This window comes from Callorhinus ursinus, unplaced genomic scaffold (assembly GCF_003265705.2).
Source record: "Callorhinus ursinus isolate GAN/ISIS: 27379988/994484 unplaced genomic scaffold, GSC_fseal_2.0 scaffold4, whole genome shotgun sequence".
Classification (NCBI taxonomy): Eukaryota; Metazoa; Chordata; class Mammalia; order Carnivora; family Otariidae; genus Callorhinus; species Callorhinus ursinus.
In genome coordinates this window covers 72,182,321-72,196,018 of record NW_027397066.1, presented here as the reverse complement: position 1 = coordinate 72,196,018, position 13,698 = coordinate 72,182,321, and the positions used below count along the sequence as shown (strand labels likewise).

General features: G+C 34.1%; 1 protein-coding gene across 9 annotated transcripts in view; it reads left to right on the top strand.

Annotated features, from left to right (window-relative positions):
- FAM13A (family with sequence similarity 13 member A) overlaps window positions 1-13,698 on the top strand; it is a 368,559-nt gene that overhangs the window by 149,411 nt on the left and 205,450 nt on the right. For all 9 annotated transcript variants that reach the window (XM_073891947.1, XM_073891949.1, XM_073891945.1 and 6 more), the window contains one exon: window positions 11,119-11,272. In XM_073891947.1, the coding sequence (XP_073748048.1) occupies window positions 11,119-11,272 (154 nt within the window). The remainder of the gene's footprint in view (window positions 1-11,118; window positions 11,273-13,698) is intronic.

Below are 13,698 nucleotides of genomic sequence, written 5' to 3'. Positions count from 1 at the left end.
TGTCAGCATTTTTAATTGCAAAATAGTAATAAGTTAAGGACATGATATTTGCGTAGAATGTTTGTAGACAAGATTGGGCAATGTAATCTAGTGATAATGCAATTAGGAACATTCAGGCCTGGGTGAACAGTCAGATTCTACTGGTGTGGGTGAGTCAAATGACGACAGCCCAAAGAGAGGTTACAAATGAAATATTTCATCACTCTCTACTTAAGCCTTTTATTAATGACTTAGATTAAGACAGAAGACTAAGCATATAAAAGTAGTCAATGAAACAAAGGTGAGAAGAATAGTATGTTGAATAGCAAGGTTAGAAATAAAATAATGAAGACGACTACGGAAATGTTTCTTTTTCTATCATAAGTGAAAAAAATAAATGGAGATTAGCAGATATTTAGGGTGAGGAATCAGGAACAGAAAGACCTGGCTTAACAGCCATTCCTACAAAAAAAGACTAGAGAATTTTAGCCAATTGCAAGTTCAGTGTAAACCAACAGTGTTACTGTGAAAACTAATATCTTACTCTGCATAATAAAAAACATTGGTATGATTATAGTTTACAAGGTACTTTTTTTTTAAAGTTGGATTTTTTGAGGCACAATTTACAGAGTGTAGAATGCATCCATTTGAGTGTAGTGGTTATGTGTTTTGACAGAATTCATCACCACCACCACAGTTAAGATACGGACCATTTCCATCATTCCAAACAGTTGCTCGTTTCCCTTTTAGTCAACCCTCACCCCAGTCCCTGGTAACCACTATTTTATGACACCAGATTTTTGCAAAGTATTTTCACATAACTTTTAAAAAATTTAATTCTCAGAAGATCCCTACAACATTAATGTTAACAACATGTCTATTTTATAAAGGAAGAAATGATGGTTCAGTTAAGCAACTTTAAGTGGTGGAGCCAGGTACTGAACCCTTATTTTCTAACTCAGAATCTGAAATGCTGCCCTTGACCCTTCCACCTGGACCTTTACTCCAAGAGCCCCACTTTTCTCTGCATTGTTCATTCACCTCCAAGTGGATCCCATATTCAAAGCCAGTATTAAACTTTTATAGTAACTTACTGGAGGAGGGACTAGAGGAGGGTTTCTCAATCTTTTTTTTTTTCATTATCATTTCCCTAAGGAGCCGCCTTAGATTTTTTCTTTCCCTGATCACATCTCTCCCACCCCCCAGTTAAATTTTAACATCATGAATGTGCTGTATATCTCTGTGTGTACTGTATGTATCTGTACTTTATATATTAAAAAGAGTAAATTTTTTCACCTACTCTAAGAACCATTTTTTTCCTCATTGGGGGCAGTATCACTCCCATGGGGAATGCTTAGACTGAGCAATAGTCTTCAACCATTGTCCCACCTGATGTGCATAGCACATGACCCTTGAGTATGAGACACATTCACAACACTGAAAATTTTATAATAAATACCACATCAGACTTTTGGCATGATATTCATGAAAGTGTCTTCAGAACATGTAGGTAAGTAAAATTAGCTCTTAGGTGTAAACTTCGAATTTATTTAACAGAAGAAGGTAAAATATGGCTTATTTTTAAAATAATTCTCTTGAAGTTTGCTTTTAATCTAGATCTAGACTTCATATAATAAAGGGAATAAGGTAGTTCTAGGGGCACCTGGGTGGCTTGGTTGGTTAAGCATCTGCCTTCAGCTCAGGTCATGATCCCAGGGTCCTGGGACTGAGCCTGCTTCTCCCTTTCCCTCTGCCCCCAACTCGTGCTCACTCTGTCTCTCTAGTGCTCTCTCTCTCTCTCAAGTAAAATCTCTTAAAAAAAAAAAAAAAGGAATAAGGTAGTTCTATTGAAGAATAAACAATCTTATTTTTGTTAAATGCCGTGATCCCTATAATGCATAGTTTTAACATGTTGTTAATGTGAATATGATTATTGCAAATCTATCTTACCTCATCACTTCCTGACTTTTATTAAGCAGTCAAAACTCAGGAGTCATGATAACCAGATGTCAGTGTTCTCAGTTGTCTTATGTGCAATGTAGAGGTAGATGCATTTCCTTTTTCTGTGAATTTTTTTTTGTGGTAAAATACATGTAACATAAAATTTACCATCATCATTTTTAAGTGAACAAGTCGGTGATATTAAATACATTAACACTGTTGTGCAACCATCACCAACATCCATCCCCAAAACTTTTTTTCATCTTGTAAAACTGAAACTCTATACTCATTAAATAGTAACTCCTCACCCCAACCCTAACCCCTGCCAACTGCCGTTATACTTTGTGTTTATGATTTTGACTACTCCAAGTACCTCATGTAGGTGGAATTATACAGTATTTCTTTTTTTATGGCTGGCTTATTTTATATAAAATAATGCCATCAATGTTTATTCATGTTGTAGCATATTGTAGAATTTTCTTCCATTTTTAAGGCTGAATAATTTTCCATTGTATGTATATACCACCTTTTGCTTGTCTATTTATCCATTGATAGATAGTTGGATTGCTTCCACATTTTAGCTGTTGTGAATAATTCTTTTATGAACATGGGTGTACAGATATCTCTTCCAGACCTTGCTTTCAGTTTTTTGGGGCATATGTCCGAAGTGGAATTTGTGGATAATAGTTAATTCTATTTTTAATCTGTTGAGGAACTGCCATACTTTTTTCCATAGTGGCTGTAGTGTTTTATATTTCCACCAACAGGGCACAAGAGTTACAGTTTCTCTACATCCTCACCAACACTTGTTGTTTTCTAGAGTTTTTTTATTATTATGTTAATCACCATACATTATATCATTAGTTTTTGATGTAGTGTTCCATGATAGTAGCCATCCTAATGGGTGTGAGATAATATCTCATTGTCATTTTTATTTGCATTTCCCTAATGATCCCCCTTGCTGAGCATCTTTTCATATGTTTATTGGCTATTTGTATATCTTCTTTGGAGAAATGTCTATTCGTGTCTTTTGCCAATTTTTAAATCAGATTTTTTTTTTTGCTAAAATTTAGGAGTTCTCTATATAATTTGAATATTAGTTCCTTATTAAATATATGATTTACAGATATTTTCTCCCATTCTGTGGGTTACCTATTTATTCTGTAGATAGTGTCATGATGCACAAAATTTTTAAATTCTCATGAAGTCTAATTTGTCTGTTTGTCTTTTGTTGTCTGTGCCTTACATATCATAGCCAAGAAATCACTGCCAAATTCATTGTCATGAAGTTTTTGCTCTATGTGTTTTTACAAGAGTTTTATTGTTTTAGATTCTTGGTCCATTTTGAATTAATTTTTGTATATGATGTTAGGTAACAGGCTAACTTCATTCTTTTGCATGTGAATATCCAGTTTTGCAGTACTATTTGTTGAAAGATAGTCCATTTTGAACTCAGTGGTGTTAACACCCTTGTCAAAACTCATTTGACTAAGGAAAGGTTCGCTTCTGGGCTCTCTATTGTATTCCATTAGTCTGCCTTTATGCCAATACCTCACTGTTTTGATTACTGTAGCTTTGTAGTAAATGTTGAAATCAGTAAATGTTGAGTCTTTTATTTTTGTTCTTCTTTATTGAGTTTGTTTTGGCTATTAGGGATCACTTGAGATTCCATACGAATTTTAGGATGGACTTTTCTATTTCTGCAAAAAAATACTGTTGGAATTTTGATAGGGATTGCATAGACGCTGTAGATTGCTTTGGCTAATATTCGCCTTTTAATGATATTAAGTCTTCTAATCCATGAACGTTAGAAATATTTCCATTTATTTGTTTTTTAATTTCCTTCACCAGCATTTTGTAGTTTTCATTGTATAAGTATTTCACTTCCTTGGTTAAATGTATTCCTAAGTATTTTATTCCTTTTGATGCTATTGCAGATGGAGTAGTTTTGTGATTTCCTTTACAGATAGTTCATTGTTTATAGAAATGCAATTGATTTTTGTCTATTGACTCTGTATCCTGCTACCTTTCTTAATTTGTTTTTTAGTTCTAGCAGGTTTTTGTGTAACCTTTGAGGATCTTAAGATCATATCTGCAAACACAGATAATTTTACTTCTTGCTTTCCAGTTTGAATGCCTTTAATTTCTAATTGCTCTAGCTAGAACTTCCAGACTATGTTGAATAAAAATGGTGAAAGCAGGCATCCTTGCCTTGTTCCTGCTCTTAAATGAAAAGCTTTCATTTTTTTCACCATTGAATATGATGTTTGCTATGGGTTTTACATATATGGCTTTTATTGTATTAAGATATTTTTCCTAGCTTATTGAGTGTTTTTTATGATGAAAGGGTGTTGAATTTTGTAGATGTTTTTTCTGCATCAATCAAGATGATCATCTGGGATTTTTCCTTTTTTCTGTGGATGTGGCATATTACATTGATGGATTTTGTATGTTGAACCGTCTGTACATTCCAGGAATAAATCCTATGTGGTCATGCTCTATAACCCTTTTAACATGCTGCTGTTAACATGTTATTATGTTTGTTGAGAATTTTTCTTTTTTAATTTCTTTCACCAGCATTTTGTAGTTTTCATTGTATAAGTATTTCACTTCCTTGGTTAAATATATTCCTAATATGATATTACCTTGTTGAGAATTTTTGCATCATTGTTCATAAGGAGTTTTGGTCTGTAGTTTTCTTGTAGTAGTCTTTGTCTGGCTTTGACATAAGGTCATGTTGGTCTCACAGAATGAGTTAAGAAGTGTTTTCTCCTTCTCAGTTTTTTGGAAATGACTGAGAAATATTGGTATTAGTTTAAGTGTTTGGTAAAATTTACCAGTGAAGTCATCAGGTCCAGGGCATTTCTTGTTGGGAAATTTTTGATTACTGATTCAGTCTTCTTACAGCTATAGGTCTATTCAGATTTTCTATATCTTCATGATTCTGTCTTGGTAGGTTTAGTGTTTCTAGGTATTTGTCCATTTTGTTTGGGTTATCCAGTTCGTTGGTGTACAAATATCATAGTATACTCTTATAATTCTTTTTATTTCTATAGAATCAGTAATAGTGTCCCCACTTTACTTTCAGATTTTAAAATTTGAGCACCCCTTTCTCTTTTTTCAATTCATCTAGTTAAAGATTTGTCAATTTTGTTGATCTTCTCAAAGAACCAACTTTTCGTTTCATTGATTTTTCTCTGTTGTTTCTCTATTTCATTTATCTCTGCTCTAATCTTTATTATTTTTCTCCTTCTGCTAGTTTTGTGTTTATTTTCTTTCCTAGTTCTTTAAGTTGTAAAGTTAGGTTTTTATTTGAGATCTTTGTTGCTTTTTAGTGTGTTTACAACTATAAATTTCCTCTTAGGCTCTGTTTTGCTGCATCCCATAAACTTTGGTTTTGTTGTGTTTTCATTTTCATTCATCTCTAAATATTTTCTAATTTTCCTTGAAATTTACTTTTTATTCCACTGATTATGTAAACATAATTCCACAGTTTTGTGGATTTTCCAATTTTCTTGATGTTATTATTTCTAACTTCATCCCATTGTGGTCCAAGAAGTTACTTTGTAAAATGAATATCTTTCTGAATATATTGAGATTAATTTGTGGCCTAACATATGGTATATCCTGGAAAATGTCCCATACACATTTGAGGAAAGTGGTTATTCTGGTTGTTGTTGTTGGGCAAAATATTCTCTGTCTGATCTAGTTGGTTTGTTGTTTTTTTTAAGTCCTCCGTTTCTTATCTTTTGTCTGGTTGTTCTATACATTATTGGGAGTGGGGTGTTGAACTCATGAACCATTGTAGACTGTTTATTTTTCCCTTAAATTCTGTCCACTTTTTTCTTCATATACTTTGATGGACTGTCATTAGCTGTGTAAATGTTTATAATTGTTATATCTCTTGCTGTATTGAAAGTTTTATTATATAATACATATATATAAATATATATAGTGACACAAATAATATATATATATAAAATGACTTTGTCTCTTTTAACCTTTTTTTAATTTTAAGTTTATTATGTATAATATTACTATAGCCACCTCTCTTCTCTTTCACTTACTGTATGCATGGATTATCTTTTCCCATCCTTTTACTTTTAACCTGTTTGTGGCTTTGGATCTCAAGTGAGTCTGTTGTAGACAGAATATAGTTAGACCATGTGTTTTTATTCATTCTGCCAGTCTCTATCTTTTGGAGAGTTTAATCCATTTACATTTAAAGTAATTACTGATAAGGAGGGACTTGTGTCATTGTACTATAGGTTTTCTATGATCTTACAGCTCTTTTTTTTTTTTTTAAGATTTATTTATTTATTTCAGAGAGCGAGAATGAGAGAGAGAGAGTGTACATGAGAGGGGGAAGGGTCAGAGGGAGAAGCAGGCTACTCGCTGAGCGGGGAGCCTGATGCGGGACTCGATCCCAGGACTCCAGGATCATGACCTGAGCCGAAGGCAGTCGCTCAACCAACTGAGCCACCCAGGCGCCCTGATCTTACAGCTCTTTTGTCTTTCATTTCCTGCATTACTGTTTTCTTTTGTGTTTAGTTAAAATTTTTTTGCAGTAGAATGCTTAAATTTCTTTCTCATTCTCTTTTGCGTACATTCTATAGGTATTTTCTTTGTAGTTACCATGGGGATTACATCTAACATCCTAAACTTATAACACTGATAATTTGAATAAGTACCAGTTATACTTCAATACCATACAAAAACTCTGCTCCAGGGTGCCTGACTAGCTCAGTCAGTAGAGCATGCAACTCTTGATCTCAGGGTCATGAGTTTGAGCCACATGTTGGGCATAGAGATTACTTAAAAAACAAAACAAAACAAAAACTCTGCTCTTTTATAGCTCCATCCCCACCTCTTTCAGTTATTGATGTCACAAAATTATATCTTCATTTTGTGCCCCAAAACAAAGTAACTTTTTTTACATTTTTCACATATTTCTGTCTTTTTTTTATTTAGATATAATTGACATCATATTAGTTTTAGGTGTACAACATAATCATTCAATATATGTGTATATTATAAAATGATGACCATAATAAGTCTAAGTTACCATCCATCACTACATATACTTACAAATTTTTTTTCTTGTGATGAGAGCTTTTAAGATGTCCTATTAGCAACTTTCAAATATACAGTACATTATTATTATTAACTATAGTCATTAAGCTGTACATCACATCCCCAGGACATTTATTTTATAACTGGAAGTTTGTACCTTTAGACCACCTTCACCCACTTTGCTCATCTCTTACTGACCCTCACCTCTGGCAACCATCAATTTGTTTTCTGTATCTATGAGTTCAGGTTTTTTTGTTTGTTTTAAAATCTCATATACATGAGATTTTATGGTATTTGTCTTTCTCTGACTTATTTCTTTGGCATAGTGCCTTTAAGGTCATCATGTTGTTACAAAAGACAGGATTTCCTCCCTTTTTATGGTTGAGTAATACTCCTGAGTGTGTGTGTATCCCACATCTTCTTTATCCATTTATCCTTGTTGGACATTTAGGTCTTTAATCCATTTTGAGTTTTTGTGTATGCTATAAGAAAGTGGTCCAGGTTCATTCTTTTTCATGTTGCTGTTCAGTTTTCCCAACACCATTTTTTGAAGAGACTTTTTCCCATTGGATATTTTTTACTGCTTTGTTGAAGATTAATTGACCATATAGTTGTGGATTCATTTCTGGGTTTTCTATTCTGGTCTGTTGATCTGTGTGTCTACTTTTTGTGCCAGTACCATAGTACAACTTTGTATTATAACTTGAAGTCTGGAATTGCTTTGCTTTTCTTTTTCAAGGTTGCTTTGGCTATTTGGGGTCATTTGTGGTTCCATACAAAGTTTAGGATTGTTTGTTCTGGTTTTGTGAAAAATACTGCTAATATTTTGATAGGTATTGCTTTAAATGTGTAGATTGCTTTAGGTATTGTAGACATTTTAACAATATTCTGCCAGTCCATGAGCATGGAATATCTTTCCTTTTCTTTGTGTCATCTTCAATCTCTTTCATCAGTGTTTATAATTTTCAGAGTACAGGTCATTCTTCTCTTTGGTTAGGCTTATTCCTAAGTATCTTATTATTTGGAGTGCAGTTGTAAATGGTATTGTTTTCTTAGTTTCTCTTTCTGCTGCTTCATTATTGGTGTACAGAAATGCAACAGATCTCTGTGCATTGATGTATCCTGTGACTTACTAAATTCATATATCAGTTCTAGCAGTTTTTTGGTGGAGTCTTTTGGGTTTTCTTTATACAGTATCATGTCATCTGCAAATACAGAAAGTTTTACTTCTTCCTTACCAATTTACATGCCTTTAATTTCTCTTTGTTGTCTAATTGCTGTGGCTAGGACTTCTAGTACTATGTTGAATAAAAGTGGTGAAAGTGGACTTCCTTGTCTTGTTCCTGACCTTAGGGGAGAGACTCTCAATTTTTTCCCATTGAGGATGATGTTTGCAATGGGCTTTTCGTAAGTCTCTCTCTCTTTTTTAATATAATCTTCACCCCCAACTTGGGGCTTTAACCCATGACCCTAAGATCAAGAGTCGCACACTTCACTGACTGAGCCAGCCAGGCACCCCACTCAAAAGTGCTGTGGGTTTTTCATATATGGCCTTTATTATGTTGCATCATGTTCCCTCTAAACCTACTTTGTTAAGGGTTTTTTATCATGAATGGGTGTTTTACCTTGTCAAATGCTTTTTTGCATCTATTGAAATGATCATATGGTTCTTATCCTTTCTCATTTTTGGAATAGTTTGAGAAGATAGGTATTAACTCTTCTTAAATGTTTGGTAGAATTTGCCTGTGAAGCTGTTTGCCCTGGACTTTTCTTTGTTGGGAGTTTTTTGATTACTGAATCAATTCGTTTCCAGTAATCAGTCAGTTTAAATTTTTATTTCTTCCTGCTTTACTTTTGGTAGGTTGTATGTTTCTAGGAATTTATCCATTTATCCGTTTTTTTCTAGGTTGCCCAATTTGTTGGCAATATTTCACAATATTCTCTAGCAATCATCTGTATGTCTGTGGTGTCAGTTGTTATTCTCCCCTTTCATTTGTGATTTTGTGAGTCTTCTCTCTTTCCTGTCTCTCTCTTTTTTGAAGGGGTCTGACTAGAGTTTTATCAATTTTGTTGACCTTTTCAAAGAACCAGGTCCTCGTTTCACTGATCTGTTCTATTTGTTTTGTTTTGTTTTTTAGTTTTTATATAATTTAATTCTGTTCTAATCTTTATTATTTCCTTCCTTCTCCTGGTTTTAGGTTTTGTTTGTTCTTTTTCTTGCACCTTTAGGTGTAAGGTTAGGTTGCTTATTTGAGATTTTTCTTACTTGTTGAGGTAGACCTATATTGCTATAAACTTCCCTCTTAGAACCATTTTTGTTGCATGCTAAAGGTTTTGAACAATTGTGTTTTTATTTTCACTTGTTTTTATGTACTTTTTTATTTCTTTTATTTCCTGGTTGACTCAATGGCAGTTCTGATATCCAGTCTGGCAAATGTTGGGACTCTCTTGACTAGGTTTCAAGCCCTGGAAATATTTCTCCATGGTTTCCAACTTCACCCCCTTGTTTTTTTTGATTCTGCTCTCTAAGTCATCCATCATTTTTAATGAAAGGCAGACCATATTTTCAGCTCACATAATATTTACATTATAGGAGTTTTATGGTTTCAGGGCTTACATTCAAAGTTTTAATCCATTTTAAGTTGATTTTGTGTATGGTGTGAGGTCATGGTCTGGCTTCATTCTTTAGCATATAGCTGTTCAGTTTTCCCAACATCATTCATTAAAGAGACTGTCCTTTCCCCATTTTATATTCTTGACTCCTTTACCATAGATTAATTGGCCATAAAAGTGTGGGTTTATTTCTGGGCTCAATGCACAGAGAAGGCCATGTGAAGATGGAGCAGAGAGAATTTTAAGATGCTGGCCTTGATTGAAAATTGAAGTGATACAGTCACAGCCAAGGAATTGCTACCAGCTAGTGTGGCCCTGCCAGTGATACTGATTGTACTCTGCTGGCCTCCAAAACCATGAAAGAATACATTTCTGTTGTTTTAAGCAACAGTATATGATAATTTGTTACAGCAGCCACAGGAAACTGATATAGATGGGTATTAACCTCTGTTGCTTTTTTAATGCATTCTCACTGGTTATTCAGTGAGGTTAAGTATCTTTACATCATAAGATTATTGATGTCCAACTGTTTTCTTCTAAGAGTTTTTCAACTCCTGTCCTTTGTCTTTTTTTAATGTACTTCTTTATTGATTAGTAGGAATTCTTTGCGTAGTCTAACTGCTAATGTCCATGTTACTGAAGAGATACTCATGTCTAATCTGTAGCTTGTGTTTCTACCTTATTTATGGTATCTTGTGCATTCAGAAGATCTTTTTCACATTTTTCTTTTCACTATGGAAAATTTTAAACATACCCAAAAGAAGAGAGAATAGTATATAGTATAATAAATCTTCCATGTATCTATCACTCAGCTTCAACATTAATTAGTATTTTTTTCTGGAAGTTTTCATATTTTTCTTTGAGTTTTGTACTTTTTGTGTATTATCTAAGAAGTCCTTCAATAAGATTGTGTTGTATTATTTCTGTGGCTGTTTCTGTCATGATAAAACATTCATTCTTTTCATTTCGATGAAAAACACTTGTTTTTAATCACTTTTGCTTTAATCACATAAAGTAAATGTTACTTTATGTGTAGCAATTTTCTTTTTTAAGATTTTATTTATTTGACAGAGACACAGCGAAAGAGGGAACACAAGCAGGGGGAGTGGGAGAGAGAGAAGCAGGCTTCCCGCCAAGCAGGAAGCCTAATGCGGCGCTCAATCCCAGGACCCCGGGATCATGACCTGAGCCGAAGGCAGATGCTTAACGACTGAGCCACCCAGGCTCCCCTACGTGTAGCAATTTCTAATATATACAAAGCATTATGGCACCCATGTTAACCTATACCTTCTTCCTGAACAACATGTACTTTACTTATTCAGCACAAGCTATTGATGCAATATTGTCCCAGCAATACCATACATGTCACCATAGAACTTGAAAATTGCATGTGTCCTTATAAGAATGCTGATAAATCATATAGGAGATATCAAAATATATGCCTGAGTCAGCTGTGCTGGCATATTTTGTTTTTACAAAGTAATTCCTCTCATTTTTCCCCCTTATTTCTAGTGTGCCACCTGGGCTTGAAGGCATGAAAGAACAAGACATCTGCAACAAGATAATGGCTAAATTACTAGAAAATTATAATACTCTGTTTGAAGTAGAGTATACAGAAAATGATAACCAGAGATGTGAAAACCTGGCTAGGCTTATCATAGTAAAAGTAAGTAACTTTGGCATCTAATCTTCAGTATTACTTATATTTTGAATGGAAGATATTTAAATCATTCTTTGTCATAAAAATGTCATGGATATAATTTAGATTTATTCCTGTGCTTGTTGAATTCAGTTTATGAAACATGTTCTCTATATCAAAGTATTTAATCTATATTCTTCTAAAATTGGAGGATAATTGTGAATTGATGTTTCCTTGCTGCTATAAAATCATCTCAAAATCACTTATGTGAGCCCTCAGCTCTGGTTGATTTTTATAGAAGCCTGGTGTTACAGCAAGGATATGTGCTTATGGCTGTGTTCAGGAGTGCTAGCTTACTGAGTAGATTGCAAATTCCTAAAGATAATATTACTGTGTCTTTTTGTCTCTCTTGTGCCTGGCACACTTTCAAGTTGAACCTCAGGTTTTAAGTCCTACATATGTAGTCCTTGGCAACTATCATCAGTAAAACAGAGTATTTTTATAAGCTGTAAAGGAATCCTTGACAATACTATCTCTACCTTTTTATATATTGGCTGATAATTTATAACCTATCCTTTACACATTAGGGAAATACATGTAGATCTCCAAAGAGAGTCTGAGGATAAACCAAATCAAATCCTCCAGGGAAGGCATCTTATTTCTTTCTCATTTATATTGAGGCAAACCATGATGGAATGGATATGGGAGGTTCCCTTAGGAGGTTTCCTGAAACTTATCACATTTACAGACTGCATTATACCCGTTGATTCATATGGCAATGAATGATAAAACCCAAGCACTTGTTTTGGTCACTGAAGGGGTATTTTCATTTCTTCTTCCAGTTGAGACCATGACTTTGAAGAAGAAATAAAAGGTAAAGAGTATCAAGTAGCACCCTTCTAAAAAGGCAAAAGAAGACAAAAAAAACTAGGTTTTTTTAACCAGGGCTTATGCTGTTAATACAACAGACTCCCCATAAGGAATATAGTACATCTGAATTTTTCTGGAATCTTGCCAAACTGATAAAAAGAACTCTAAGCTGAAATTTAAAATTTGAGGGAAGGGAAGAATAATACACAGATAAAATGATAAAATGAGATAAAAGTATAACCTAAATTGGAGGCAACACAATAGCTGAGAAAATGTGTCAGTGATTCACAGAGAAAATATGGGAAATAAATATACCAGTTTTGCTACCAAAAAATTAAATAATTTTTTTAAATAGAAAAAAAATCTATCTTAAATTTTTTCGTCTGGTTCCTATAGTACTTTGCAAAGGTTTCTTTTTAAAATATTAAAAAGTAATTGACTTTGTTTCAGCTGTATCTCTGATCAACACTTTTTTACACTTGTACTTTTTAACTAGAGTTGATAAGATAGTCAAAAAAATAATGAAAATACAAAAATATAATCTAGGCAAGACAAACTTGCTGAGATGCAGGTATTAACTGGATTGCGCCAAGAGGAGGTTATATGCTGTGCAAATAAAATAACACCTGTTGAATTATGTGGAAGGAGTCCCTGCTTGGAAGTCATTGAGCTACTAGGTTTAAGTCTGGTGGAGAGCTTAGCATGAGAGTACAAGATAAGACACACAAACTGACAGTCTATGGGAGTCAAATACAAATATCTTAGGTAGATGTAGAATATGACTGCTCCTCTGTTAATGGAAGTTTCAGATCTGGTGTAGAGGCAGATAAAGGTCATGGTTGGAAACTACATTTCTATACTGTGGAAGCATCATTCTGCTAAAGCAAAACAGTTGGTACATTCTTTACTGACCTTGCTGATATGGTAGTTACGCTACAAAGGAGTATGATGTTCTGGACCTAGTTACAGCCAGTAAGGATGAAATGGAGGTTACGAAAATTATTTTAATGGAATATGCCAGTGCCATTCTAGGGTCTATAAAAATAAAGAACATGCTAGCCACAATTAGGTATGGAAACTTGGATATTGTTTAGAAAGCAGATTTTTTTAATTCCTAAAATCATAGAAATATTAGATACAAACCAAAAGGAAGCTGGGTTAAAAAGGAAATGGTAGGCTCACAATGAAATCCTTAACATACTATAAGTACTAAATGTATCCACTGACACACCTCTATGCACCCCAGGGGGGGAACAGAGTCATAAAGGATTGAATGAAGCTCCTCACAATATCCTTGTGGACTGTATGGAGATTTGGGGCTCAGACAATGTAAGTTTGGTTGCATTTGGACCAGGATGAAGGACTTTGAATGTAGATTGGTGTTAACTTCGGGGCAGGTCTCTACATTTGTTTGTGTTATTTTCGGTATTTTAATCATGACTTAAATGAGTATATACTTAGCACATTTGCAAGTGAAATAAAGTTAGAAGAATGGGTCAGATATTGGATGGCTGGATACATAGAGGAATAGGATGGGTGTGTGTGTGTGTGTGTGTGTGTGTGTGTGTGTGTGTGTGTGTGTG